The sequence below is a fragment of the Dipodomys spectabilis genome, unplaced genomic scaffold (assembly GCF_019054845.1).
Source record: "Dipodomys spectabilis isolate Male_0828 unplaced genomic scaffold, ASM1905484v1 ptg000042l, whole genome shotgun sequence".
Lineage (NCBI taxonomy): Eukaryota > Metazoa > Chordata > Mammalia > Rodentia > Heteromyidae > Dipodomys > Dipodomys spectabilis.
This window is the reverse complement of record NW_024870719.1, coordinates 15,167,497-15,192,649: the sequence shown is the minus strand read 5'-3', so window position 1 is coordinate 15,192,649 and position 25,153 is coordinate 15,167,497. Positions and strand designations below refer to the sequence as shown.

At 41.4% G+C, this 25,153-nt stretch overlaps 2 protein-coding genes across 5 annotated transcripts in view; one reads left to right on the top strand and one right to left on the bottom strand.

Annotated features, from left to right (window-relative positions):
* Positions 1 to 20,186, bottom strand: part of Atl1 (atlastin GTPase 1) — a 76,689-nt gene extending 56,503 nt beyond the window's left edge. For both annotated transcript variants that reach the window (XM_042677835.1, XM_042677836.1), the window contains exons 1-2: positions 20,141 to 20,186; positions 5,560 to 5,724 (exon numbers count right to left, since the gene is read on the bottom strand). In XM_042677835.1, the coding sequence (XP_042533769.1) occupies positions 5,560 to 5,593 (34 nt within the window). In that variant the 5' untranslated portion in view covers positions 5,594 to 5,724; positions 20,141 to 20,186. The remainder of the gene's footprint in view (positions 1 to 5,559; positions 5,725 to 20,140) is intronic.
* A 217-nt stretch (positions 20,187 to 20,403) lies between these two features.
* Positions 20,404 to 25,153, top strand: part of Map4k5 (mitogen-activated protein kinase kinase kinase kinase 5) — a 102,116-nt gene continuing 97,366 nt past the window's right edge. For all 3 annotated transcript variants that reach the window (XM_042677825.1, XM_042677824.1, XM_042677823.1), the window contains exons 1-2: positions 20,404 to 20,589; positions 20,845 to 21,063. In XM_042677825.1, coding sequence (XP_042533759.1) covers positions 20,956 to 21,063 — 108 coding nt within the window. In that variant the 5' untranslated portion in view covers positions 20,404 to 20,589; positions 20,845 to 20,955. The remainder of the gene's footprint in view (positions 20,590 to 20,844; positions 21,064 to 25,153) is intronic.

The window sequence follows — 25,153 nt, the reverse complement described above, 5'->3', positions numbered from 1 at the left end:
TATATTGTTGGTGAGAATGTAGAGCAATACAGATGCTGTGATAAAAAAGGCAGTTCTTCAAAAAATTAAAAATAGATTTCCTAAATGATCCAGAAATCTACTTCTGCTTATATACTCAAAAGAATTAAAAGCAGGATTTCAAAGAGATATTTGTGTACTCATGTTCACAGAAAGACTATTTGTAATAGCTAAAATGTAAAAGCAACCCAAGTGTCCATTGACACATGAATGGGCAAGCAAAAAGTAGTGTATACATATAATGATATTGTTATTTAGTTTATAAGAAGGAAATTCTACTTTGTTAAATGGCACATCTTTTTTACAACTACATAAAGGTTGAAAAAGAAAAACCTTCAAAGAAGGAAATTCTATCTGGGCACCGGTAACTCACATCTGTAACACTAGCTACTCATGAGGCTTGAGAGATCTGAAGATCAAGGTTCAAAGCCAGCCTGGGCAGGAAAGTCTGTGAGACTCTTATCTCCAATTAACCACCAGAAAACCAGAAGTGGCACTGTGGCTCAAATGCTAGAATACTGGCCATGAGCTGAAGAGCTCAAGGATAGCACCCAGGCCCAGTGTTCAAGCCCCACTACTGGAAGAAGAAGGAGAAGGAAGAGGAGGAGGAGGAAGAGGAGGAGGAGGAAGGGAAGGGGGAGGGGGAGGGGGAGGGGGAGGAGGAAATTCTGACATGTTGTAATATGTATAAACCTGTAGACAATATACTAGGTGAATAAACCAATCACAAAAAGGCAAAGACTATATCATTGCACTTATAAAACATACCTAGATTAGTCAAATCAAAGAGCAATATTAAGATAGCAAATTTTATATGTATTTTGCCAAACATTTAAACGAGATAAGAGGATAGTTTACAATCTGGAAGGATAGTGGGAAATTTCTTAAAATACAAAAAGCACAAACCACAATGGAAACTGCAAATTAAATTAACTATATTTAAATATGTATTTATTAAAATATACCACAAAGAGGGCAAAGTTATGTCACAAAATGGCAAAAAAAATCTGTGAAACAATCAACAAAGCACTTCTATCAAAAAGTGGAGGTGTGGCTCAAGTGTCTAAGTATAAGACTTGAGGGAAAAAAAACAAAAGCACAAGGCCCTAGTACTGGCACACACACACACACACACACACACACACACACACACACACACAAAATACAAAGTTTAGTGGTAGAATGTTTACCTAACATGCATGAAGCCCTGGGTTCGATTCCTCAGTACCACATAAACAGAAAAAGCTGGAGCTGTGGTAAAATGCTAGCCTTCAGCCAAAAAAAGCTCAGGGACCATGCCCAGGCTCTGAGTTCAAGCCTCATGACTGGCAAAAAAGTAAGGAGGGGGAGTGGGGAAACAGCAAAAAAGAATAGAGTAGGAAGTATGAGCAATTAATAAATATATGCATGTGTGTTCCTACCTCACTGATAGTTAGCAAAAGGCAGGTTAAAAAGCAATGAGATACCATTTCATACATATTATAACATCAAGTATAGGTTAATCAATATTTCTTTTGGAAAAGTGAATCCTCTAGCTCTTATTTATTTCATTGTATTTATAACATATAGTATTTTATTATTTAACTTTGTGTCAGTACTGGGTTTTAACCCAGGACATTATGCTTGTTAGGCAGGGACTTTAACACCTGAGGTATACTTGTCCTTTTTTTGTGTGTTATTTTTTGAGATAATATTTTTTTTTTTACCCCTAGGCTGGCCAGGGCTGTGATCCTCCTACTTACGCTTTTCTGAGTGTAAGTTAAGTGGCTCCCAGCCACCTAACCAGGATATTAGGCACATGCCACTGTACCCAGCTCTTGGTGAATTTGGGATTTGCCCCATTTTGTCCTCAAATCATGAGCTCTGATTGGCTCCCCAGTAGCTAGGATTACAGGCTTGAGTCATCATGCCCAACTATATTAGGTTCTCAACAATGTAAAACTACGGCTATGAACAGTGCTGCATGATTGTAATTCCAGCTACTTTGGAGTCAGAGATAAGAAAACTGTGGTCAAGGTGCTGGGAAAGTGGCTCAGTGGTAGAGTGCGTGCCTTGCATGCATAAGGCCCTGGGTTCGATTCCTCAGCACCACATAAGCAGAAAAAGCTGTAAGTGGTGCTTTGGCTCAAGTGGTAGGGTGCTAGCCTTGAGCTGAAAGACTGGGAGTGATGTTCAAGTGGTAGAAAACTAGTAAGTACAAGCAAGGCCCAGAGTTTAGACACCCACACCAAAACCCAAAAGTTTTTGTTTTTTTGTTTTGTTTTTTGGGTCCGGTTGTGGGGCCTGAACTCAGGGCCTGGGCACTGTCCCTCAGCTCTTCAGCTCAAGGCTAGTGCTCTACCACTTGAGCCACAGTGCCACTTCTGGCTTTTTTCTTTTTGCTTATGTGGTGCTGAGGAATCGAACCCAGGGCTTCTGGCATGCAAGGCAAGCACTCTACCACTGAGCCACCTTCCCAGCCCAAAACCCAAAAGTTTTAAACTATATATTATTTTAAGATGTATATTAAGCTGGGTGCCAGTGGCTCATGCCTGTAATCCTAACTACTCAGGAGGCTGAGATCTGAGGATCATGGTTCAAAGCCAGCCTGGGCAAGAAAGTCCATGAGACTCTTGTTTGCAATAAACCAATAGAAAACTGGAAGTGGTGCTGTGGCTCAAGTAGTAGAAGAGCTGAGAGACAGTGCCCAGACCCAGAGTTCAAGCCCCACAACCAATCAAAAACAAAAAAGTATATTAGTTTAGAGAAAAATTATAAAAATGATCAGGAGAGTGAAAATACCAAACATGAAAGGAGTGAGGAGAGTGAGGAGTGGTTATCATTAAGGAAGGGCACAAAAGAATGACAGAATGTCAATAAAGTTCTATTTCTTCAGCTGGGAAATATAATGTTTTTATATGCTCTTTTGTATATAGATATGTTTCATAAGAATTTTTATGTCAAAGAAAGAACACTTTCAAACCTAAAGCCTTTTTATGAGTGTAAGTTTCTTACAATGATCACTTCTGCAATGACCACAGATCTAGTCTGGTCCTAAAGACAATAAGGCTACACAGTTTGAGAATGGGGCCAAGTTGTTACTCAGGAGTCATCAAGTAAAGCATAAGCAGATGCTGAGGCTACTTGCAGATACACAAGAATTAAATAATGTATCTGGGAAAAACATGGGGAGGCAAATGAGAAAACGTGGAGTAGTGAAATCTATAGTATATGTCATATCCTGCATTAGGACCCAGGGAAATTTCATCATTAGGAGGATGAAGTTGCCAAAAATGAGGCAGTAAAAAGGGACAAGTAGTCTCATTTTAAGAAAGAGTGTGATGATACAGAGTGCTTGTGTAGCATGTATAAGATGTTGTGTGCACATGTATCTATACACACACACACACACACTCACTCACACAAAAGGAAAAGAGGAAGGTAATACAAGCAATTAGAAAAGAAAAAAGAACTATTATTTTTCCAGATCATTTTTGATCTTTCCTCAAAAACAAACAAACAAAGAAACCCCAAACTTCCCAATCTAAAGTTTCCACAACACTTTTTGAACAAATGGACATTATTTAGCCTAATTGTGTTTTTCTTTTCGTTTTTAAGGCAGCAAAGCTGACACTTTAATGAAATCATTATTTCTCTGAGGCATTACTGTACTGTCAATGTCTGTCAAATTGCAGAAAAGTCAAATTCCCACACAGTATCCTAAGTTCCAAGGTTTTGTTTTGAAACAAACTTAATTAACAGAAAACAAAACTTTTGTTTTTGCTAGAATGAAAGCTCCAGCCCAGCCCTGAAAGACTGCTTTCTGGGGTACTGTTTCTGATACTCATCTGTCCCCTTTATTTTTCACACTACCACATTCTTTGCCTATTTTTCTAGTTCAAGGTGATCCAGTTTATAGAGCACTGATTTCTTATACCAGCTTACTTTTAGATAGACTTGTTGTGACACTTTCTTTGCATGTTATTCTGGTTTCACATCTTCATCACATGGACTGTGGAAGCAATCAGCCCTAAATTTAAATCGTAGAGCTATCAGTTACAAATTACACACAGATCAAGACCAAATCGAGTTGAAGATCTGCACCTTAATTGTAGATCGTTCAAGAAACTCCTATTCCACACTTTCAAAATATTTATCTACATTTCAAAGGAAGCAAAGAAAACTGTGTTGTTAGAGTAAAAATATATACTAAAATTAGAGTTTGATGATCTCAGAAAATAGAATCCTTTCCCCCATCCCTCTTAAATTCAACTATGACCGACCTCACTGCTCTAACTCCACATCTACAGCAATCTTTGGGTAATCTCTCAAACATTAACATTGCCCACTGGGGGCCAAAATGATCCTGTGACCTGTTATCAGAACCATCTTTTGACAAAAAAAAAAAAAAAGGGAACAACCAACTGCATGCCTCATGTATGCCTCATATTTAGATAGACAATTATAGAACAGATCTCACTGACAGAACAGAACCACGCAGTTCTGAACAACTAGTGGGTGTGAGCTTTCAAAATAATAATTCACAGCTAAGGAGCAAATTATCCACCCAGCCTCCGGGCCTGAAGTATGCACCGGTTCATGTAACACAATGCCTTTCAGGGCTTTAGTTCCTGAACTGCTGATGAGTTAAGCACTGACTGCAAGAAATCCAGAACCCAACCTGCCCACACTCTGCAGAATCAGGTCTGGCACAGCGGTTGTGGGGTGGCGATTTCTCCCGCATCGCGCTTTGCCTGCGTGAGCGCCGCCCACCCATTCCCGGGTGAATCCACAGGGCCTCGCCTGCCTCTCCTTTCTCCTCCCGTCGGCCTGGTGCTGAATCATGAGCCCAATGTCTCTGAAAGGTAAAACCGAAGAACAAAGCCACCCTGGGGGCTGGTCAGAATGGGGTTGCAGGTCGGGGTGGGGCAGAAGGCCGAAAACCACAACTTTGTGTTCTCCCCTGATTTTCTCTACCTAACCCCCAAATTAAAGCAAGTATCGCAGCCCCCTCTCCCGGGCGGCCCAGGTCTGCAATGCTGAGCCTGGACTGGGCGCGCTCCGCCCCATTGTTTCGCTGAGCTGCACGCCGCCTGGGGCCCGCGCCCTGCCCGCGCCCTGCTCCGCTGCCGCCGCCGCCGGGCCTGCGCCGGCGAGCTCACAGCTCCCGGGCACACAGGGCTGGGGGTTCCGCCCGCTCCAGATCCAGATGCCTCACTCTTCTCCACCAGGGCCACCACAGCCCTTTGCTCACCCTCACCGCCATCCTGACAACCGATGGCGAAAGCGGACCACACAGTGCCCACAGGCGCCTGCCGGGTGGGTGCTGTCCAAATGCTGGGCGGAGATGGCGAGGGGGTGGGGGAGAAGCGGGAGGCCCGGCCTGCACCCTGCGGGAACCCTGGCCGCCACCACCAGATTCCGGGATGCGGGTGCCACTGGGCCTTGGTGCCTGCAGTCCAGTGGCAGCTCTCCGCTGCGAACGCTGGCACCACGCAGCTCTCCACCCACTCCCAACTCCAGATTCCCCGCAGGCTGCAAAGGCTGCCCTTCGCGACTCACCCCAACTGTTTCTGTCCCTGCGGTTCTTGGCCATGGTGGTCCGAGGCGGAGGGCGGCGAGGAGCTGTCACCGAGCTCTGTCTTCTCCAGGCCCGCAGGTGGCGGGCGGTGGGAGGCTCCGTGCCCGCCTGGGCGCAGTTGGCTCACTGAGGATGTTGCTGTGGCGCTGGTGGGAAGGAGTGGGGAGGAGAAGGGAGGAGGAAGCGGATGAACCGAGCTCAGCATCACAGCCCCAGTGCACGCCCTCCGCACCTCAGCCCACCCCCAGAGCGCGAAGACAGTGGCACACACGCACTGCAACAGTTTTGGTGGAAAACACACACAAATAAGCCGCACCCTCCCGCACACATTCTCCAAGAATCTATCGGCATCATCCAGTGACCGAAATACACAGTCCACGGCCATGACTGCATTATTCTGGATGTCCAAATACCTGTTTCGTAGGACAGTTGCACAGCACAAAACATGCTCGCAACAGAGAAACAGCCAAAGTAGTTAAAACCATCTGTATTTACCCACCAGGCATCTTTTTAAAAATACTTTAAAAGCCAGGTCATGTTAGTAAAGAGACAATCATGTATTTTCATCTGTGTATACTGAGTAGGTATGCATTTTTAAACTAAGCAAAATTTACATCAACAAGACTACAATAAGCTGGAGAGTCATCATAGTCTGTGACTAGTTCACTGTCTAGTGAGCAACATTTCCCTGGAGATTTGGAATGGAGAGTCCCCAAACAAATCATACCACACAGTTTGTCTAGGTGTATTCTGGCAGTTATAAAGGTTGAAGAAAATTCTGAATGAAAAGCAAAAGGCAATACTTTTGAAAAATATTCTGTGTGTGTGTGTGTGTGTGTGTGTGTGTGTGTGTGTGTGTGTGGTTATGGGGCTTGAACTCTGGGCCAGGGTGCTGTCCCTCAGCTCTTCAGCTCAAGGTGAGCACTTTACCACTTGAGCCACAGCACCACTTCTGGTTTTCTGGTGGTTTATTGGAGTTAAGAGTCTCATGGACTTTTCCTGCCTGGGCTGGCTTTGAACTATGATCCTCAGATCTCAGCCTCCTGAGTAGCTAGGATTATAGGCGTGAGCCACTGGCACCCATCGATATTCTTTTTTTCTGATATCTTCCTCTGCCTGCAAACTTGGGTCTTGTCAGCTTCCTAACTTCATGCTACCCCATCTATAGATAACTTCCCATTCTTGGTCTCACATTCCTCCTGTCACATTCCTCCTGTCCACACGCTCTATTGACCAGTTCTCCTAAGAAGATCACTGCTAGCTCCTCCTCCCCCTTTCTCTTTCTCTCTGAGGCATAAACTCGGAGCATGGGCATTTACCTTAACTTTTTCACTCAGAGCTGATACTCTACCATTTGAATCACAGCTCCACTTGTGGTTTTTTGCTGGTCAACTGGAGATAAGAGTCTTGTGGACTTTTGTGCTGGTTGGCTTTGAACTTTGACCTTCAGATCTCAGCCTCCTGCCCAGCTAGGATTACAGGCATGAGCCACTGGTGCCAGGCTGATGACTAGCCTCTTAACCATTAGACTCAGTCTCTGCTTATGACTCAGGGCAAGCACCTCCTCACTCTAAACTCAATGCAGTTCACTGTGATGACTTCACCATGATTCTCAAAGTCTCAACATTCAGATTCTCTCTCTCTCTCTCTCTCTCATCAGTCATGGGGCTTGAACTCTGGGCCTGGGTGCTGTCCCTCAGCTCTTCAGCTCAAGGCTAACACTCTACCACTTGAGCCACAGTGCCACTTCTGATTTTCTGGTGGTTTATTGGAGGTAAGAGTTTCATGGACTTTCCTGCTTGGGCTGTCTTTGAATTGCAATCCTCAGATCTCAGCCTCCAGAGTAGCTAGGATTACAGGCATGAGCCACCGGTGTCTAGCCAGACTTATGCTTTCTTGAGAATTACCCTCCCACCAAAGATGAGAAAACCACCCCCACTAGAGATGCCTAAGGTTATCATGGTTTTCTTACTGATGCTTCAACACCAACATGTTGGAAGCCAAACTCTTTCACTCAAATGCTGCCAGTTCTTATGAGTTTCATATTTCAAATTGTTGGTCTAATGACAACAGAGCTGTGAACACTGTAAATCAAGTTTACATTTATACTATGGTTTTAAAAGAGGCTATTTCTAACAGCAGTGTATTGCCCAAATACTAATGAAAGTATACAGAAATTATCTCACCTCTGTACCTAAAAAACACATTCATAAGACAAAACATGTGTGTTGCTTTCCATCTTGTATTTCTTTTACTGTGTTGTTCAGCTCACAGTGCAGTCTAACAATCCATTAAAATAAAGTGAAAAGGTTCTTAAAAAGAAAAAAGGAAGAAAAGAAACAATAGAAACTATTATACAGCTCAAAATATAGCCCCAATTGAAAAAGAAAGTAAAATTCCTTTATTTTGTAATTAATAAGTAGTCTGCTAATACCTTGAGACTGTAATTTTTTTAAGTAAAAACTTTAGTAAAGAACTGTACATATAGTGTTTTTATCCTATTGGCCAAGAAATGTCATCTAATCATTTTAGTATCCCTTAGTATCCTTGTGCAAATCCATTTTACATTAATGATTTTTGAAAAGATTTAAAAATAATTCAAAGTGGGCATTGGTGGCTCACATATGTAATCCTAGTTACTTAAGAGGCTGAGATACGAGGAATGCAGTTTGAAACCAGCCCAAGCAGGAAAGTCCATGAGCTTTTTTTTTTTTTTTGGGGGGGGTGGGGGGGCGTGTCTGGTCATGGGGCCTGAACTCTGGGCCTGGGCGCTGTCCCTCAGCTCTTCAGCTCAATGCTAGCGTGCTACCACTTGAGCCATAGCACCACTTCCAGCTTTTTTTTTCCTGCTTATGTGGTGCTGAGGAATCGAACCCAGGGCCTCATGCATGCAAGGCAAGCGCTGTACCACTGAGCCACCTTCCCAGCCCCCCATTAGATTCTTATGTCCAATAAACTTCTCAGAAAAAGCCAGAAGTGGTGCACATGCTAGCCTTGAGCAAAAGAAACTCAGGACAACAACCAGGCCAAGTTCAAGTCTTAGGACTGGCAAAATAATAATAATTCTACAATTTTACATTTTATAGTTAGTAGCTGGCATTCTGTCTCACACCTTTCTTTTGGAGTATCACTCTGAGGTTTCATGGAATCTCTAAAAAAAATAAAAAGTGTTGGTATTGGCCAGGTGCCTGATGGCTTATACCTATAATCCTAGATATTCAGCAGGCTGAGATCTGAGGATCTTGGTTGGAAACCAGCCAGGACAGGATAGTCCATGAGACTCTTATCTCTAGTTAAAGCTATCCAAAAAAAAAAAAAAAAGCCAGAAGTGGAGCTGTGGCTCAAGGGGTAAAGTGCTAGCTTTGAGCTATAAAGCTCACAGGTAGTGCCCAGGCCTTGAGTTCAAGCCCCAGGATTGGCACCAAAAAAGAAAAAGTGTTGAGAATATTTATAAAATGACACCTGTAAAGTATGTTTCTTGTGTCAAAATATAGTGTGACCTTAAAATGAAAAAAAGTATTTTTTAACCTCTTCCTCCTCCTCCTTCTTTTTGTAGTACTGTACTAAAGTTTGAACTCAAGGCTTCACCCTTGCTAGGCCAGCACACTACTGCCAAGCCACACTGCCAGCTGCATTTTGTTCTAGTTATTTTAGAGGTAGTGTGTCTTCCTGCCCAACCACTCATCTGGACCTTAATCTATCACAGGTGTCCAGTGATAACTGGGATGGTAAGTGTAGTCATCCTGGCCTAGCTACTTTTCTTGAGATGGAATCAGGTCTTTTCTGCCCAGGCTTGCCTGAAAATGTAATCAATCTTACCCATCTCTGTCTCCCATGTAGGTGTATGCCATCATGCTCAGCTATTAGTTGAAAAGGGATCTTGCAAAGGTTTCTATCTGAACTGGTCTAGAACTTTGATTCTCTCAATCTGAGGTTCTCAAGTATCAACAACATGTGAGCCACCAGCACCCATCCTCATTTTTTTTTTTTCAATTCTCAGAATCCATTTAATTAACAGGAACACCTTTGTGTCAGCTCCTGTGTCGTTCTAATATGTACTAATTTGTATCTAAGCATTTCCTTGGTTTCTAGTACAAAGAAATGTTTCAGGTTTCTGCAATATTTTCCCTGCCTTCTCAAAACTAGAGTTAGCCATTTCTCCAAGAGGTTCTGGTGCCTTCTAATAAGAAAAGGATATTTAGAAATTAAGATGTGCATATTGGTTGTTCTCACTGCTGGCTGAGGTGTTGTTGTCTCTAGACTTTTTAATACACATTACTAGAGTACATATATATATATATATATATATATACACTCTCTCTCTCTATATATATAGAAAAAATATATTTTCTTACGTATACATACATTTATATACACACATAATATATGTATAAATGAATGCATACATATATACATATATTATTATGTGTATTAAATATGTATATATTTATTTTTGAGACAGAGCATCACTGTGTGACCAAGCTATCTTCAAACTCAGGCATCTTCCACTTCAGCCTCCTGAGTTCTGGGATTACACACAGGTCCCTTTTTTTACTTTCAAGGGTATGAAATACAAATGTAATGTTATTTGTTACAGAATATTTTTTTTACAGAATATTTTTTACAGAATATTTTTGTTATTGTAAAATACTATAAATAAGCTAAATGCCATACATATAAGAGTAGTTGAGTACACTGCAATGTATATACATAATGGAATACCATTTATCTATACAGTAAGAATACAGAAGAGTTTTATGAACTGATAAAGTAATTACTATCCTATCAAATGGGGAAAATAAATCAAAGAGCTCACTAATAATACATCTTGGCTATAAAAAAGAAAAATATGAGAATGAAAATATAAATATTTCTATTCATCTGTAAAAAATAAATACAGGGGCTGGGAAGGTGGCTCAGTGGTAGAGTGATTGCCTTGCATGCATGAGGCCCTGGGTTCGATTCCTCAGCACCACATAAGAAAAAAGCCGGAAGTGGAGCTGTGGCTCAAGTGGTAGAGTGCTAGCCTTGAGCTGAAGAGCTGAGGGACAGCGCCCAGGCCCAGAGTTCAGGCCCCATGAAGAATAAACCAGAAGCCAATGAGATTGGCTGTTACCCAAAACAACCAAACAAGCAACAGCTGGAGAGTGAAAAAAACAGCTGAGGGTAGAATGGATTGTGGGTACTGATACATCCTGAAGTATAACCTAACCTTTTCTTTTCTTTCTTTTCTTTTCTTTTTTTTTCCTTTCTTTTCTTTTCCAGTCCTGGGGCTTGAACTATAGGCCTGGGCACTGTGCCTGAGCTTCTTTTGCTCAAGGCTAGTGCTCTACCACTTGAGCCACAGTGCCACTTCCAGCTTTTTCTGTTGATGTGGTACTGAGAAATCATACCCAGGGCTTCATGCATGCAAGCAAGCACTCTACCACTAAGCCACATTTCCAGCCCCCATATAACCATTTTATATAACCCTGACTCAGATCTAATTGAGGTTCCCCTCAATTAGAAGTTTCTCTACAGCTTCTCCCCAACCTGCTCCTTCCCTGTATAAATAGCAAGTTTGAAAAAATATATCAATTAGAATGAGTTTGGATATATCTGAAAATGGTGCAAACACAATAAGTACACTATCCATCTAGCAATTTATTTGAAGGTAGGTTGATTCTTTGGCGGCTAATTTATCAGCTCAACATCATCATGGACTGAGGTAGTCAGGAAGCAGATTTGGCTGTTATAAAAATTACAGTAGCTTAAGTAAGAAATATATTCATTTCTCTTTCATGCAATAATCTGAGCATAAGACATTCAAGGCTAATGTTGCTTTAAAACAGCAAGAAACCTAAGTTCTTTCTGGACCTTCCATCATACGATCCAAATGTCTTCTCTACCTTAGCACTAACATTTTCATATCAGCCAGATGGAAGAAGAGAAAGGGAAGAAGAGAACATACACATTTTCTCTAAAGGTACAACTCAAGAACATGCACATAACATCTCTATTCAATTACAATCGACGTAACAGGTCCCACTTCGTTAATAAATCTACCATGCATGCAACTAAAATTTAGGGAGTCTAATAGTAAGAAAGAAGGGAAGCTGGACGCCGGTGGCTCACGCCTGTAATCCTAGCTACTCAGGAAGCTGAGATCTGAGGATCATGGTTCAAAGCCAGCCCGGGCAGGAAAAATCATGAGACTCCTATCTCCAATAAACCACTAGAGAAGGGGAAGTGGTGCTGTAGCTCAAGTGGTAGAGCACTTGCCTTGAGCTGAAGAGCTGAGGGACAGTGCCCAGGTCCAGAGTTCAAGCCCTACAACTGACAAAAAAAAAAAAAGAAGGGAAATGGACATTGGAAAATAACCATAGATTTACCATAAGGATCAAGGTTGCACTCTGTCATTCTCAATGTTTTGGCATCTTTCCCATTGCTAGTCCCTTTTAAGGTTCCAAAATGGTATTTGCTACTCTGGTCATTAAAAGCTAAAAGCCATGCCTAGAGACAGAAAAAGGTATAGCTATCTTGTGCCACAGTAAAAGCAAAGAAGGTCTACCTGGAAGCACTCCAGCAGACTTCCCCAACATCAAGGGAGAGAGGGTTATACAGACAGATAATGCTTACAAAATACCAAACAGAAAAGACCAGAGAAGAAACACATATTATAGGTAAACACATAGTATAGGTAAAACATTTATGTTCCAGTACTAGGGCGTAGGAACCATCCTTTAGTGCTTTTACCCAAGGCTGATGCTCTATCACTTGAGCCATAGCTCCATTCACAGTTTTGAGTGGTTAAGAATCTCACACTTTGCTGCCAAGGCTGGCTCATTGTGACTCAGCCTCCTGCACAGCTAGTATCACAGGTGTGAGCTATCAGTGCCTTGCTTAGAGTTAACATATTATATGTACTGAATAAATAAAGAATTTGAAAGTTTCAAAGGAGAAGATACAAGTTATGGATAACGGCAAGCCCATTAGGAAGTCAATAGATTTCCTAAAACAAATTCAAAATGAAACAAGTGGTTGAAAGGATATAATTCAATCCCTGAAAGATAATAACTGTCAGTCTAGATTAGAGTGCCTAGCAGCTATCCTTCGTAATTGGAGGAAGAAATAAAAACCTTCCATGACAAACAAAAGCTGAAGGAATTTATGACTACTAAATCAGCACTGCAAAAGATGCTTAAGGAATCCTACACACACAAAAGAAGAAATTAAAAAACAGGAAAATACAAGAAAGAATAAACTCTACTAAAATCTAGATGACAATGGGTAAATTTCTAGATAAAACTGACCTAACAAAATTGAACCAACAGGAAATAAACCACTTAAACTGATCTATAATAAGCAATGAATTTGGCATCAATATTAATAAGAGTCTCCCAATAAAGAACAGCTCAGGGCTAGTGGAGTCGCTGCAAATTCTATCACACCTTTTTTTAAAATTTTATTTTTTGGGGGGGGGTCTGGTCGTGGGGCCTGAACTCTGGGCCTGGGTGCTATCCCTTAGCTCTTCAGCTCAAGGCTAGCACTCTACCACTTGAGCCACAGCGTCACTTCCGGCTTTTTTGTTTTGCTTATTTGGTGCTGAGGAATCGAACCCAGGGCCTCATGCATGCAAGGCAAGCACTCTACCACTGAGCCACCTTCCCAGCCCCTATCACACCTTTAAAAAAGAGCTAACACTAATACTCTTCAAATGTCCATGAGATAAAAAGGGAAGGAACTTTATAAAACTCATTCTATGAAGTCAGTATTGTACACATTTCAAAACCAGAGACACAACCACAACAATAAAGAGAATTATAGACAAAAAAATTCCCAACAAAATTTGCACAAACAAAATTCAGTAACACATTACAAAGATTATACCACACGATCAAGTTGGTTTCATACCATAGATATAAGAATTATTTAACATACAAAAATCATTAAATGAAATACATCACATAAACAAGATCAAGAAAAATAATCACATGATCATCTCATATGATGCAGAAAAGGCCTTTGACAAAATTTAACATCCTGTTATAATAAGAGCTCTGAAGAAACTAGGAATAGAAGGAATGTAATAAAGGTTATATATGACAAACCCATAATAAACATCATATTAAGCAGGGAAAACAAATCATTTCCCTAAAGTTATGAGTGAGACAAGGTGACCACTCTCTTTACCATGTAACTTGAACATGTAATATTATCCATGTAATGCTATCTTTGAACCAGAGTTGGTCTCTTCTTAACTAAGAGGACAATTAACTGTACTATTCAATGTTAAGCATACTGGGAGAATTTCTCATCCTAACTATCATTCAAGGTTATACCTTTATAGAGTGGGGACATAATTCACTGGCTGGCAGCTTCAAATTAGTATAGCATATCACATAGACTAGTAATAAACCAGGCTTAAACACTTTCTTTCTCTGATAAATGACCATGACTTGGGGTGTGAGGGAAAGATAGCAAAGAAGTAAAGTCAGGTCTTTGTGTCATCTTGGACTAGTACAGTATATACTATTTCATTTACAACAAATTCTGCTGCCCATGTACAATTTATGATTGAGTAAATTATGTAAAACCCAGTTCCTAAAGAGTAGTTCATGTCACACAGCCACTTAGTATCCTATGGTCTGGTGTTAAGACTTCACAAGGCCAAGGGCAAGCTAAGAGTTGCCTTTCAAGTGGGAAATAGCCATCAGCATATGGGGTCATATTTGTTCAGATTCTAAAACCCTGGGCACAGGCTGGGAAGGTGGCTCAGTGGTAGAGCACTTGCCTTGCATGCTCAAGGCCCTGGGTTCGATTCCTCAGCACCACATAAGCAAAAAGAAAAAAGCCGGAAGTGGTGCTGTGGCTCAAATGGTAGAGCGCTAGCCTTGAGCTGAAGAGCTGAGGGACAGCGCCCAGGCCCAGAGTTCAGGCCCCACGACCGGACCCAAAAAATAAATAAATAAATAAAAATTAAAATTAAAAAAATAAATAAAAAAATAAAACCCTGGGCAGAATTCTCAGCATTATGATTCTCCTATTGGACTTGCAAGAGATCTATTCAGGATCTTTCCTTACCATTTGGTCTGCTGAGTACTACAGCTTAAGTACAGGACAACTTGTGTCATAGCATAGTCCATCAACCAGGGTGCTCTCCCCTTTCAGGTCTCATGAAAACAGTAGTTGTAGGTTACAAGGCAAATGGGTCAAAGAGAGCAAATACGGTCTTCAAATTCCCAACAGGCCAACCAAGCATGCTGCATTTTTCTTTGAGGTCAATGATGCAAGATGGAATACCAAAAACTCACTGTGTTGTTAGCGATTTCACTCATGTGGGAGGACTTTGAACTGAATTTATATCACATTTTCTGGTAAAAAGATCTTTTAGTTTTAAGTGATGGGTTCTCTTTGCATTGCCCAGGCTGGCCCTATATTCCTGGCTCAAGTGATCAGGAAGATCACTTAGCTTCCTTAAGTAGCTGGGACTAAAGGTACAAACCAGCACACTTAGCTTCCTAAGTAGCTGGGACTAAAGGTACAAACCAGCACACTTAAGGTCCTTTTTTTTGGTGGTGGTAGTTGTGCTTAGGACTCTCCCACTGGAGCCACATCTTTGTTGTTGTTGTTTTTGTTTTCTTTAGTTGGTCTTCATATTGGGTCTCAGGCTTCTGGCTGCACACCACAGTCCTCCTATGCCTCCTACATAGCTAGAATTACAGTGTGAACCACCATATCTAGCTTGTTTATTGAACTAGGGTCTCATTATATTTTTTCCTGGGCTTGCTTTGAACTGCTGATCTCTACCTCCCAAGTAGCTACAATTATAGGCCTGTACCACTATACCTGAATTAAGAGTCTGAAATATCTAGAATGGTGGCTATTTCCTGCTCACCGTGTCCTATTTGTATAATGTCATCAAAATAATAGACTGTTGATTTTATGTCAAGGAAACAAAGGTCCCTCAGGAATGCTATCAAAATCACATAAAAGGCAAACTGTTTCTGATTAGTTTGCTAATTGGCTTCAAGTCTGCAGCTACATTCTACATACAAGGGTTGTACTGATGTACTACAGTAGAGATCCCACACGTGGAACCATAAATATAACTAGTGCCAATGGTTGATTAACTTTTTTAATAATCCACCAATATTCTCTAAAGCTAATCTGACTACTTTCTTGGGTTTCAATTTATCTCCCAAAGGTCATGTGTTAGAAATTTATTCCCTACTGTGACAACAATGTTGGTTAGGCCACGAGGGCTGGCTCTGCCTCATAAATGGTTCAGTGACAATGTCTTGGGAATGAATGGGTTCCAGATAAAAGGATGAGTTTACCATTCTTTCCTCCTCCCCTTATTAACTTTGCTTCTCTGCCTTCTGCTATGGCATGACATAACAAGGTCCCCAGTAGATGCTGACACCTTGACATGGGACTTCCAAGTCTCCAGAAGTGTGAGAAATAAATTTGTTTTCATTTTAAACTGCCCAGTCTGTGGTATTCTGCAACAGCAACACAAAAGGGATTAAGATACTACATTATTAATACTATTGCACAAACCAAACAGTTGAGTTAAAAGAAGTCTTGTGTCTTTCAGATCTTGAATGGCTGCAACTGTCTGTGTAATTTCTCTAGAGATAAAATTTGATTTTATACTTGGGTACAGATATACTAGGGGTTTGCTAGAGAAGTTATACTTGACCCTATCAATCATAAATGGCCGGAGTAATCTGGTATGTTTTAGTTTACTGTCATATTTGAATGCAAGGTTTCTTCTATTCAGTGTATCTAGCTTAACATATTTTGGAACTAGGGTGGTGGTGGAAATACCCAGAATATATCTTTAGTTCTATGAGCCCTTCTTCAGTCTCTACTCTGGTCACTGGAATTCTCATAGTATGCAAAGCATGCAGGGGTTATTGTCCAGGGCCACTATCTCTTAAGGCTCCAGAAAGTAGGAGAATTTCACATTCCCTAGTTCACAAACATACAGGTAAAGAGTCATAGGCCCTTCTGGAAATAACCTCAGAGAAGGCTCACACTTTATACATGATCCCACTGAAGTATCTTCATCAAAGAAACTTACTCTGTCTCCCCACTAATTAAGAGCTTCTAGGTTTGTGAATTGGCTTAAGACTAGGATTTGGATACTATGTCTTGAATTTCCATTATATTGACTTTGGGTAGGTTCTGACCATAGGTCCTAGGATTTTTCCAATTACATATGTCAATTAGCATTTAAGTAGATTATTTCACTCATTCCTAGAGATGTGGGGATCAATGGGCCACCATCCTATTCTTGTAGTCACTTTATCCTTTATCACTTCATCTTAGGGTTATCATAGTAATTATGATGATCACATCTTTACAGATATGCCACTTAACCTCTACCAGGAACTCACTATTTTACTGTGATATAATCTCCAATCTGTTGAGGGCAGGTATTGAAGAGTTTTTCAAGAATATCTGTGATGCCTCATGATAAAGAGAAATTCTATAGGTCCTCCTAGAGGTTGTATGGATGTATGAAATTGAATATGTGTCAACTTTTCATTGCTGTGACAAAATACCTGTAAAAACAACTTGCAGGGAGAAAGAATTTATTTTGGCTCATAGTTTCAAAAGTTACACTCTATGATTGGCTGGCTCCATTGTTCTGGCCCGGAGTTAGGCAAGACATTATGGTGGAAGTGTGTGGTGAAGCATATCTGCTCTCCTCAAGGCAACTGAGAAGGAAAGAAACAGAACCAGGGGCCAGACAAAGATACACCCTTCAAAGGCATGCATTTCCTTCAACTAGGCCCCACCTTCCACAGCTGCCAGGAAAGTCCATTCTCTCCAGTTAACCACCAAAAAACCCAAAGTGGAGCTGTGGCTCAAGTCCTTGAGTAAAAGAGCTCAGATAGTTCAACCTTGGAACAGGAGAGAGAGAGAGAGAGAGAGAGAGATGGGGGAGGGGGAAGCTTAATACCATTTATTTAAAAATCCAAATCATAATTGTGGCAATGTCTTCTATCAATTGATTTAAATTAACAAATCTATGTAGGTCAATTTGATCACATAAAGTTACACGATGAAACTAGTTTATTGGAACAGTTATTGCTTAAACCATCTATTAACATTATTGTCCTTATGCTCTGTCCTGTCACATTTCAAGATTTGGATAATGTACCTTGAATCCAAACTATGCAGAAAATAAAATATTGTATAACCTTATTTTCTTTCCTGCTTAGCCTTGGTTGAAGCAACAGGTGACACTACAGATTATTATTTAATAATAAGAAGGGGAAAATGCTATAAAACACAAGGCAAACCCAACAATTTGTTACATGGTTAAAAACTGTGCTAAAAACTGTTAAAAGTGCTGAAAATATTTACCTGACAGGTATTAAAATATATTAGACCCTAAAAGTACACTATAAACACTTTGGAATGAAAGACTTATTAAGCCATTTATAATTATTCTTATTCCATATCTTGTCAAATTGGGTAGCTTGTAAGTTTCTTAATAATTGTTTATTATTATATAATCTTCAAACTTGAAATTATCTGCCTAATTGTTTAAAATGTAAATTGTTTACTTGCTGTGAATTTCTTACAAGGAAATTGAATTTCCTTACCAACAAACCTATGTCACTAATCTTGTTGAAAGTAATTCAGCCAGTACTAAAAAAAAAAAAAAAAAAACTTCAAAATTTTTTTGGAGTTGGTATAAAGCAAATGTTTTCCTCTTTGCATCATTTGTGGTACAAGTAAAATAATGATTTTAGCAGACACATTTTTTTAAGCCACTACACAGATTCCTGACTTTTTCCATGCTATCTGCTTCTGGGTTGATGGTCAAAGCATATGGATCTGACATTACTGGCAACATAAAATATCTGCACTCCAGGGTCTTGTTGAAGACTATGACCTCAACTTTTTATTGCCTAATTCATTTTAAATGCTGTGTTTCAAGAATAACATACTTAAAGGATTGTCAGAAGAATATTTATCCTTGCCTCAAACTGGGCATCAGAATTTCCACTTTGTTAAAGGTCATGAGGTATTTTTTTTTCTGTCTTAACATCAGGAAGAGATATGCCTCTCTCTTGATCAATTGGTCCATCTTTATCTTTAAAAAACAGCATAAAATCCTCTTCTTTAACCAATTTGTTGCATTGTTCTGGTTTCCTGTTTTCCCTCTCTGCAGCTTCAAACTGGTTTCCTCACTTACCTATTTTTATCTTGTGTAAAAATAATTGTGTTTTATGTATGTGTGTGTACGTGCATGAGCGTGTGCACAGCCTCAAATTCCCCATGGAATAATGCAGGTATAAATAAGAATAAATACATTTCAGACTAGAAAAAGGTCAATGCTTGTAGGCCAGGGAGGGGAAGAAACCAAAATGGATCTATGACAGTAAACAAGTACTAAGATACCAATAGAACATTTGAAGAGATTTTGAGTCATCTAAGCCAAAAGTATGTGCCCACCAAAACAAGTGCCAAGTTGCTTTGAAAGAAAGAACTGTTCTTCAACATTTTTTTTTTCAATGCAGCAAACACATAGGCTTTGTCTATAGAGCATGTAAGTCTGGGCTTACTTATGTTCCCTAAATAAGAGCTCTTTGTGCATGCAGTACAAAAAAAAATACATATATTCCATGTCTTGGTAAGGTGTGAATTTAAGTCCTTCTATGTAATTGACTGTACTGATTTGACAATAAGGATTCTATTTCCCAAGAAAAGACTTGAATTATAATGTTCAAAGCTTCAGGTCATCTTCTCTAACTTGGTTTTTAGTGGCTTTTCAATCACTAAATGTCATGGCTTAGTGTTATCTGTTTTTTCTGTTAAAAATCTCTACCAGGCTTTAGAAATAACTTTATTAAGTACACATATAACTGGTTAACTTAATTTCTATCTCCAAAGACCACTGGAAATAAAACTGCAAAATATCTGGTGAAATATCAACCAAACAATTTCCCTCAACTCCTTCCTGCTTGAGCCTCCGTGTTTAAAACCACCTGTATGTGATAATTCCCTTTACAATCTTGTAAGATGCTCTACAGACGTGTTCTTGGGTGTCAGATGCAAAACCTTACCCTGTTCAAGCTGCAGATAAGGACACAGAGGTGTTACCAGGTCTGATGTTGTATCCCAGATCACTTACTGGAGCGGTGTTTTTGTTTTTAGCTTCTATAGAACTGTTAGTCCCATTGAAAGTTGCAATACCACAGTCAAGCCCACACAGACAACAGCTATGGAAACTGCCTGGGAATTGGGACTTTGAGAAATAGCTCCAAAAAAAAAAAAAAGACCCACACAAGACTGGTTGTGCAGGTGTGCAGTGCAGTCTCAAACTGGTACCACTGGGAATGGTTTGTAAAACAGGAAGGTGCAGTACAGTAGGGTGTGCCCCAGCTTAGTTAACCTGGCACTCCCCCGTCTCTTCCCCGGCGCCCCACGGCCAGGTCCCTTCTGGCCCAGTGCCCTCAAGGTCCCCACCCCCTACTTTTTTCCACGTTGAGCTTAGACGGGCTGCGTCCCCCTCGCCCGCGTGCGCACCCCTCTCTACCCGTCACCCTGCAAGTTTACCTGACGAACCTGGGGGCGGTTTGTGGGGAGTCCGTGGGTCCACGAATACCAGGGAGACGGGTGGCCCCCAATCTCTCCGAGCGAGCGGGCCTAAGCCCGGCGGGCTGTTGGGGAACCCGCGGCGGCAGGACAGGGTGTCGTGCCCTCCGCAGGCCTCAGGGCGGCAGTCTGGTCCCGCGGCCTGCGCGCTCGGGCGGGCCGCTGGGCGCCGACCCACGCTGGCCGGGAACGTATGTCCCGGTGACGCAGCCCCGGGTGGGGAACGTGGTGCGGCGGCGGCGGTGGCGGCAGCGGCGGCGACCTTAAGCGCCTCGGCCGATTGGAGGAGGACGCGAGGTGCAGCGGGACCCCGAACAGCAGGCCGGAGCGGGAGAGACGGACGCGGGCGCCGTCGCCGGACGTCGGTTCCGGACTCGGCGCTCCACAAAGAGCGGGGCCGCCCCCCTCAGGTACCGCGGCGGCCCCGGAGAACGCGCGCGCGCGCGCGCGGGCGGACGAGCGGACGGCGGGCGTGGAGGCCAGACCGGGCCGTTCGCTCGCGGCCGGACGCCCGGACGCCCGGGGAGGGGGAAAGGCTGCGCGGCGCCGCCGCCGCCGCCGCCACCACCACCACCACCGCGGCCGCCGCCATCCCTTTCCCGCTGGGAGTAGAGCCCGCGCTGCCGCCGACTGACTGCCGGCCTTTGCTTGTAACCCGGTTGCAGGCGGTGCTGAGGGCCGAGGCTCCATGTTGGGAAGCGGCGCCGTTCGCTGTGGTTGAGCGGGAATCGGGGCGCTGTGGGCTGAACCGGCGGGGGGCCGGGCCCGGAGCGAAGATGGAGGCCCCGCTGCGGCCTGCCGCGGACATCCTGAGGCGGAACCCGCAGCAGGACTACGAGCTGGTGCAGAGGGTCGGCAGCGGCACTTACGGCGACGTGTACAAGGTGAGGCGGGCCGGGGTGGGGACCCGAGCGGGACCGGGCTTGGTGGGGTTGTTCCATCTTGGAGGAAGCGGGCCCGGGCGACCGGCTCCCGGTGACTCAGTGTCAAGCACCCTCGGCTCCCGAAGAGCAGAACTAAACACAGTGTTGCAGACCATCGCGGGGAGTGTGTGTGCGCGCGCGTGTGTGTGTGTGTGTGTGTGTGTGCGCGCGCGCGCGTGTGTGTGTGTGTCTTGCATGGAAAAATGCCTCGTGGAAGGCAACCCTGAAGAAAGCAGCAGCTTGACAGACATTTGCATTACAAGAAAAATCAATCTCTCCGTCGTGTTCGGATGGGGGGAGTTGGCGTGTTCAAAACGAGCCCCAGGAAACGGAGTCGCTTCACTTTATTGAATCAAACTTCAACGTTGTGTGCGAACATCATTGCCCTTAGGAAGATGCGTTGCCCGGCACGAGTTGTATCGTTTGTGCCTGGTTGATGATTAGAAATATAGAAGACGAGATTGCGAGGGTTTTTTTCCCTTCTTAAGCCATTTCCCTCTGAGATTTACGACGTCCTGCGTACGGGTGTGGATAAGAGCTGCTTTCTTTCTTTTTTTTTTTTTTCTTTTTGAGATTGAGTTTTCTGTGTAAGTGATGAAGATCAGTTAGTTGTAATTTAGGATTTAAGAAAACATTGTAGAAAAGCAAGCTGATGTCCTAAATCAGCTTGAGTTTTTGAGGGGTCAAGAAAAAAAGATGATGGCTTGAGGTTGCCTGATGCCTTTTGTTCTTTATTCCAAAAGGGACCATTAATGCAACTCCTATGAGTGGTAGCGAGGGGAGATATCTTGGCTTTTGTTGTAAAAGCTTTCTGTTTTGGATCTTATAGAAATCGTCTTGTGTCAAATGAGTAATTAACCCGTAAACTCGGGTTGCTTGTAGTTTGGCACAGGTGGTGATATGAAAAGAGAACATCCTTTCTTCCACTTAATTTGCTTTTGTTTAATTTCCTTCCTATTAAATATAGTAACCATTCAAGTTATTAGGACAGCTTGAGCACTGTTTCATTTTTGAGTGAACTCTAACAGATAGGCTTTTTATTCCTTGAATTTTATACTAGGACATTTGTTGTAGATGCTGGGATATAGAATTGTGAGTAAGGGCTTAGCTTTTACTGTTGAACTCAAAATGCATAATTATAAGAGTCTTATGCCTTATGTAAATTAGAAGTAGTTAGGTCTTCATTGTTTAATCATGGATTAGCCATTTTGTGGAATGCTTCTCAAAAAAATTAAAATTCCTGTTTGCCTTCTCAGTCCCATTTTTAGTCATCTTTGTCTTATGATTCATTATGTATTCCACCACTCTAGTTCCATTCATGTAAATTATACAGTGGTCTAAATTCCAGTTCTTGCTAATTTTGTTTTTTTCTCCCGCACTACAGGACAGTTTAAAGAGAGGTTTTTTTTTTCCCCCTTCTAGAAAGATCCCAGTATCTCCACCTCTTTTCTTTAGATATGACAAAGCAATTATCTAAGTGGGATATTTTTGTTGCCAAGGAAAAAAGTGCCTCCCTACTTTGTATACCTCTTCCACACCTCTTCAGCAGACTAGGTTGGGGATTTAGCTCAATGAAAGAGCACTTGCCTAGCAGTTGTAAGGCCCTGAGTTTGGGCCTCAGCTTTAAAAAAATAAAAAACTAAATTCTTCTCACACCCACTTTTACCCCCTTCCCAAACTCCCTACCTTTGTGATCATGCACACCTACTTATGTGTATAATCATTGTACTCTGCTTCCTAAATACATTTAAGACGTTCAGGCTTCATAGTCTTTTGGTTTCTTTTGTACTAATTATTTGGGATCACTTCCCCCTCTTAATTCCACCTGTTGCTATCATTTCTTTGAAAGTCTTAGTAGCCCCTCACTCTTATCCCATACCCTGACAAGCATGCTATTCATTGAACATAGTAAGCAGCTTCCCACTTTGATGCCTTTGTTCTTGCTGTTTCCTGTACTCAGAACCTTTTCCCAAACAGCAGTATGTCTTGTTTTCTTCCTCCTCTTACACCTTTCCATCACTTCCCCCTACTGTTTTCCTTTGTATTTATTGCCATCTAACATAATGTTTTACTTATTCTTCCTTAGTCGATTAACATAATGTTTTACTTTTTTATCTTGGTCCATTTATTGTACCTCATGGGGACAGGGATTTTTGTCTTTGCTCACTGCTCTATCTCTAACAACACCTAGAATTACACCTGGCATAAGGTAAGTGCTTTCTAAAAAGTTTTGACTGTGAGCGATTCAGTTCTGTGGGATCAAGTTTTGACTTCACAGCAGTTAAATTAACATTTAATACTTTATTCCTGTGATGCCTTTTTTGATACCTTGCAAATATAGTGGCCTGTCTGTGTGTAAGTTTTCTTTCTTTTGTTTTTTTGGCTGTGGAACTAGGATTTGAAGCTCAGGGCCCTCCGCTTGCCACTTGAGCCATACTGACAGCCCTTTTTGCTTTAATGTTCAGGTAGAGTCTTGGACGTTTTTCCTAGGCCAGCCTCAAACTTTGATATTCCCACCTATGCCTACTGAATAGCTAAAATTACAAGTGCTCACTACCACACCTGGCTTTGTGAGATGATGTGAGGGAGTATCAAATTTTTGCCTTGGCTGGCCTCAAACTGTGATCCTCCCAATCTCCAGTTCCTGAGTAACTAAGATTACAGGCATGAGCCAATGTACCCAGCTACATATGTATTTTTTATTATAAATTTCAATAATTTGCACTCCTTTGGAAAAAACTTCTGAAAACCTATAGCATTTTCATTATCAATCTAGGTCCTCTGGAATTTTGTCAATTTATACTTACTCCTTAATGTGCCTGAAATCATAAAACTTTCAGACTGTGCTGAATTTTTTAAGTTCTAGACAATTGAAGTAATTGTATGAGTGTATGATCCTAATAAGCTGGAAATCCTAGGAAGTTTTAAAGGTATTTTTAATCCACAATATAAACCTAGTGCTATAATTGCAGTGAAGAATAATGAGATCATACTACATATCATTGAGGTTTTTTCTTTTAACACATGAGATATATTACAAAGCAAGACTGTAGTCTTCAGATTCTTGTGAATTTCTATTATACTTGTAAAAACTAAAGCTCCTCTCTAAAGTTCCTGTCTTCCCTGAGAGTCCCCAGGAAAGGTAAATTCAATCTTAAGGTGACTATTCCTTGGTTGAAAAAAGAGGAGAAGTATGAGAATTCTTGTAGGAGAAAAGACTAAACCACCTAGGGCAGAGCAGAAATAGCAAAGGGAAAGAAGCATAAAAGAGAAAAGGAGTAGTAGATGATGGATAAATGACTAAATTTCATTGGAGCAAATTTTATTTATAATTAATGTAAAATTTAAAATCTGCTAACAAGAAGGGAAAACTCTATCTCCAGCAGATTTGTACACACAGAACAATTGCATCATAATAATAGTTCATAATCAATAGCATAAGACATTTGGGCAACCTTTATCCATTTTTATATCAGAAGTTATTTCCAGCCTAAATTCTAGAGAAGTTCTAAGAATTTTTTTTAACTGTTTATGGCAGTGGACAACCTGGTGTATGTTTTTAAACTTTTACTGCTTTTTCTGATTGATTGTGCAAACATGACATGCTTCATTCCAGGAGGACAAGAATGTCTCTTGTGCAGCACTGTATTACAGCAACCAATAATTGCTTAAAAGTATATGTTGAATGACATTACTGGTAGAAAATTGCCCAGAAATCCTTAAGAATTTGACATATTTTATTTCAGGCTGTTCTTCTGTTTCAAATCCAATGTTTCCAAAATGGCTCTCATGTTTAATTTATTAAAGGTAATTATGAGATAGGACCTTTTCTGCTTGAATGGAATAGCCATTTTTTTTCTTTTTTTTTCCTCCCCCCTGGCCATTTTTTTTCTAGACATTCAATTCTTTCTAAAAATTCTATTTTTAAAGGTTTCAGTGAATGAATCTTTACTTAATTTACTTGTTTAATTTGACAAATCTAAGTGTCAAATATTTGTTATTTCCAATTTTAAAGATTTTTTTGTTATTATCAAATGGCAGTTTGTGTAGA